A 5,732-nucleotide genomic window follows, 5' to 3' on the forward strand; every position below is an offset into this window, starting at 1 on the left:
TTTATGTATTTGAAATATACATAAATTAATTACAATATGTGTCATCCCGTGCTGTAGCACCCCTTTTCTATATTTCTGTATACCCCGACTACATTTCTATATCAATAAAACAAAATGATGGCTCACCCTTTTTCTTTCACTTCCTTGAAATCCATCATCTTTAAAAACTACTATCCGAGATAGCGGTGTGTCTGTTTCTGTGAAAACTTACATTCTGTAAACAACTTACTCTATCAAAATTTCTAATTTACCGTATATCACCAAATATACAGCTCAACACTATATAAACAAAGGAAATAAGTTTTTTTTTTTTAAAACTACCTTACAAAAATTCAAATTACAAAAAATTACTAACAAAATATATAATTATGTGCTGTAGTACGAATTCTCTCCTAGTTACAATTTAATTAAAGAGCACTGTGAGAATATGAATTTGGCTAAAGAGTATATCTAACGCTGTCACCTGCCAAATCAAACTAGCGGATGTATATCTTCAGACATGCTTAAATATATACTTTCGAGGAAATTTATCTTTTAAAAAGCGAACTTCGATTTGACATTCTCTTCGATTTGACATTCTTCAGTGTCCCCTTTTTTTTATCGCTTTTGCACTTGTTACATCTGTAGTTGGTGGCGTAACCGATAAACCAAAAAGAAAAATCCAAAAATATATAGGGAAAAATGCCAAAATAAACCCGAAGTTATTTTTATTTGGACGTTTAATACCCAATGGTTTTGGATTGGAATAAAAATACACCAAATAATAAAAACGTGTCATTTAAAACCCAAAATAATAAGTGTTGTTATTTCCATACACACGATTTTTCAACAAAATTAAAATTCCAATTTTACCCTGGTTAATAAATTAATTATTAATTTTTAATATATAAATTCTCGGTTTTCTGTTAACCATATCAAACCGAATTAAACTTCTTTCTCTCTTCTTCCTCTTCTTCTTAATCAAAATCTCTAAAGTGATAGAAGCAAAAAGAGATTTTGTTCGTTTTGAGATTTTATCTCAGTTCAATGGCGTCAAACACCAGCAACGATAATTTCCTGCACATACCACGATAAAGAAACGGACCGCCTCCGACGCGGCGACGAGGAAGAAGCCCACCGCCTCCGTCTCGTGACCAGCCACAGTAGCAGGCGCCACAGGAGAAGAGGAAACTGGTGTTCGTGAAGGTGGATCAACTAAAACCAGGAACGAGCGGAGACTGTCATAAACCTGGTGATGCTTCTTCCTCTCATCTCCGACCTGCTCGGATCTCTGAGGGTCTCGTTGGTGATGACTGATGAGACTGCTTATATCTTCTTCACTGCTTGCAACAATAAAGGCGACTTCATCTGATTCCTCTTGCAATGTGGCTTTTAATTTTTTTTTAATTTTTGGTTAATTCTTTTGTTTGAATTACCTTTTGATCTCTTTAGAAAATTTCCAGAAACAAGAGGACGACGAAGATGAAAGAAATAGATTAAACCGGGGTTTAATCCCGGTTTGATATGGTTAACAGAAAACCGAGAATTTATATATTAAAAATTAATAATTATTTAGATAACCGGGGTAAAATTGGAATTTTAATTTTGTTGAAATATCGTGTANAAATTCCAATTTTACCCTGGTTAATAAATTAATTATTAATTTTTAATATATAAATTCTCGGTTTTCTGTTAACCATATCAAACCGAATTAAACTTCTTTCTCTCTTCTTCCTCTTCTTCTTAATCAAAATCTCTAAAGTGATAGAAGCAAAAAGAGTTTTTGTTCGTTTTGAGATTTTATCTCAGTTCAATGGCGTCAAACACCAGCAACGATAATTTCCTGCACATACCACGATAAAGAAACGGACCGCCTCCGACGCGGCGACGAGGAAGAAGCCCACCGCCTCCGTCTCGTGACCAGCCACAGTAGCAGGCGCCACAGGAGAAGAGGAAACTGGTGTTCGTGAAGGTGGATCAACTAAAACCAGGAACGAGCGGAGACTGTCATAAACCTGGTGATGCTTCTTCCTCTCATCTCCGACCTGCTCGGATCTCTGAGGGTCTCGTTGGTGATGACTGATGAGACTGCTTATATCTTCTTCACTGCTTGCAACAATAAAGGCGACTTCATCTGATTCCTCTTGCAATGTGGCTTTTAATTTTTTTTTAATTTTTGGTTAATTCTTTTGTTTGAATTACCTTTTGATCTCTTTAGAAAATTTCCAGAAACAAGAGGACGACGAAGATGAAAGAAATAGATTAAACCGGGGTTTAATCCCGGTTTGATATGGTTAACAGAAAACCGAGAATTTATATATTAAAAATTAATAATTATTTAGATAACCGGGGTAAAATTGGAATTTTAATTTTGTTGAAATATCGTGTATATAGAAATAACAAAACTTAGTATTTTAGGTTTTAAATGACACGTTTTTATTATTTGGTGTATTTTTATTCCAATCCAAAACCATTGGATATTAAACGTCCAAATAAAAATAACTTTGGGTTTTTTTTGGCATTTTTCCCAAAATATATATAGGATGAATACTCTTCTTTTTGAAGTTTCTTTATTTCACTTGTTCAACCTAGTACAAATGCGAGAGGGAGAGAAACTATTTATAGGCTTAGCAGTTTCCATTCGAATAGACTAGAGTGGAGTACATGCCGCGTGATTGGGTCGAACTCATGCACCTGTAAAAGACGGCTAAGTGCCGAAGTCACCACACTGAGACACTCTTGTTTGTGTGAAAATACATTCTTCAAATGAAGAAAACGAACATCACCACAAAGATCTTCAGAAAATTATCATTTACAGAAACTAGGGGTGGGCATTTCGGTTTAAGTTCGGGTTCGGTTTGGGTTTGGTTCGGTTTCGGTTTATTCGGTTTTGGTAAAACTCTAACCAAACTCAACCAAAGTTAGTTTGGTTTGGTTTGTGTTCGGGTCGGTTTATGTTTGGTTCGGTTCGGTTCGGTTTGGTTTTTGTATGGTTCGGTTTAATTCGGTTTAAAAATCAATTAATGTAACAAAATGAAATTGATTATGGTTTTATAATAGTTAATTAATCAAATAAATTAGAAAATTAAAATTAAATACCTAACATTAACCATAATTAAATCTATATTTATATTTAGTTAATTTATTAGAAATTTAAAATAAAGTAAAATAGAAACCAAATGCAAGCGTTTGTAGGTAAGATCACATATTTATATTTTTAATAGTATTATTAATTAATTTAAAAAACAGATTGGGTTATTAGTTCGGTTCGGTTTGAAACCGAACCGAACCGAACCATTTGGGTTGGGAAGAAACATAACCGAATGGTTGGAGTGTAGGATTGGGTTTGGTTTGGGTCGGTTTGGGTTCGGTTGGTTCGGTTCGGTTTAAATGTCCACCCCTAACAGAAACATAAAAATTCAAACATTGTACAAACTTGGCAAAGTTGTGTTCTATCTCTCAACCATTTTAGTAGACATAAGGGAAAATAGCATGCCGATTAGCCGGATAATTCTCAAACTTCCGGAGATACCAGCGGTGTGTTTCTCCAGCGGCGTATGTCAGATTAGCCGCCTACAAAAGAAAAAGACGTAAATACACTTTCTCATAAACAAAGCATTCCATTAGTGATCATGCAAATAAGAGAATGAACCGTACCACGAAACCAAAGAGTAACCAGATGTTTATGTCTGTTCCTCCACTCGCAATCAGTAAGCCCGCATATAAAACCTGAATTTTATAGCAATCATATCATTGAAAGAAGAGCTGAGAAATATAGAAGAGAGTTAAAGATATCTACTAGGGAGAGTTTATTACGATTTCTGCCAAGAAATGGGGACAAGAGACCATCCCAAACCAATCCCCATATGGAATTATATACTCTTTAGCTTGGCTTGGGTTTTCCCGGAGTGATCCCTACATTAACGTTTTTGTATGTCTTAGTATCATAAACATTAAACAATGAGCAAAAAAACTAGTTGTTAAAACTTACAAGAATGGCGTGACAGCGGCGCTGATGTATCCATCCCCATAGAAAAATAGCTCCACCAATCCACTGGAGTGATCCAAGCTTCGTCAGTGAGCTTATAGACAATAACAAATTAACTTCAGGGGATGAAGTATGACTTTTCCCATTAGCAATGAACTCAGCCACTTGATTTCCGGTGAATCTTGCTACCTCTGGAGCAATGTTTGAGCAGAGTGACAAAGGCGCTGTTACATAGAAACTAGAAACACAAATTAAAAGCCAAGCAAAAAAAAAAAAAAACAATATATCAAACTAAAGAGTTTCTTGAGAAACTTACAACAAACCAGCAAAATAACCGAGGAAGTGCATCCGAGCGGTAGGGCTATATTTGAATACATAGATTGACTCTATAAGCCGTCTCAAGACATGTATCTCCATCAGAAGAAGTAGAAACACCGCTCGCCACGCTTTGAACCGATGCTCAACGGGAGTCATATGAGATTTATGAATGGAGAAAACATGGGAACCTCCGGCTAAATGGCTTGCAATGTCTGATAACTGGAACTCACCAGAAGATAAAGGCGCCATTTCGTAAGCATACATCCAAGTTGCAGCAAGCAGGAGAGTCGTCCACACCACTCCAATAACATAAAAGTGAGCAAAGTATTTCTGAGGAATTGTAAACTTCTGCACAGAGAAATTACACAACAACAACTGAGACAAGGTTTAAGCCCAAAAAACGAAAACAGAACATGTCTGAACTTAAAACTAAAAAGTGTTCTGCTTTCTCGTTTCCTCAATCAGACTATGAGAACAAAAATTTCAAATCTTTTTCACATCTAACGTTAAAAATTTCAGAGAAATTGGGTAAAGTTACAAACTTTAGACGAATATACCTGAGAGGATGGGTGAAGAATCTTGCCTCTTCCAGCGAAACTCAAAACGAGATCACGAAAAGAGTCAAGCTTTGAAGTGGGTATTGAAGCAATCAACAAAGGAAGTATAGAGACGACCCAAACGGTGATCCAAGCGACTCTAACCAACCACACAATCTCCAAATCCATACTTTCTTCTCTCTGAATCACAAATAGGGTGAAAAGTATAATAAGTTGCAATAAATTGGAGAAACAGTTTTGATTTGAGAAGTAAAAGAATTCTTACTATTTTCTTCAATTTTCGTGGGAGGGAAAACAAAGCAGTTGTGAAGTCAATGGGTTGAGTCCTCCTCAATTTTGTGACTTTGGCTTTGATCACTGTCGATCTAACTGATAATCTCCAATTTAAGGTCAATGAACGCTTAATTATGTAATTAGGGGTAAAGAACAAAATCAATAATTGACTCGGTTTAGTTTTGGTTTAGCAAGTTGTGGTCCTTACCGGGCTGATTGTACTTAACCGTTGCCTAGCAATTTGGCTTGGCAATGCACGATATACTCTGTATCCAACTTTGGCTATCGTATCGACGAGCAACTCTTACCAATCTGGCTCACAATTGATTTTGCGACTCACCGAGGAGAAAGCAACGTCGACTTGGCCTCTTCCATCTTCACAGACCTCTCCGTTGGGTCTGATCTCAACCCAAAACGATGGTTTACAGGTTTAGTCATATTTTGGGCTTATATGATAACTTATGGTGGTTATCCGATTAGAAGGAAGAGGTCTGAAGAAGAAGAAAGAGATTTGTTGTATCATTTCGATAACCAATCCTGGAATTGGGCAGTCTCCTTTTTATGTTCAGTGTCTGTTGTAACTTCGTTTAGCTCTTTACTTGGTCTGTTACTTAATC

General features: G+C 36.2%; 1 protein-coding gene across 1 annotated transcript; it reads right to left on the minus strand.

Annotated features, from left to right (window-relative positions):
* On the minus strand, positions 3,360-5,219 carry LOC104747449 (polyprenol reductase 2-like). The gene is made up of 7 exons (XM_010469082.2): positions 5,108-5,219; positions 4,843-5,022; positions 4,284-4,633; positions 3,971-4,205; positions 3,796-3,894; positions 3,637-3,708; positions 3,360-3,552 (listed from the first exon to the last, which is right to left on the minus strand). Exons 2-7 carry the CDS (start codon positions 5,008-5,010, stop codon positions 3,448-3,450), a joined length of 1,029 nt encoding a protein of 342 aa, XP_010467384.1. The 5' UTR covers positions 5,011-5,022; positions 5,108-5,219; the 3' UTR covers positions 3,360-3,447.

This window comes from Camelina sativa, chromosome 15 (assembly GCF_000633955.1).
Source record: "Camelina sativa cultivar DH55 chromosome 15, Cs, whole genome shotgun sequence".
Taxonomy (NCBI): domain Eukaryota; kingdom Viridiplantae; phylum Streptophyta; class Magnoliopsida; order Brassicales; family Brassicaceae; genus Camelina; species Camelina sativa.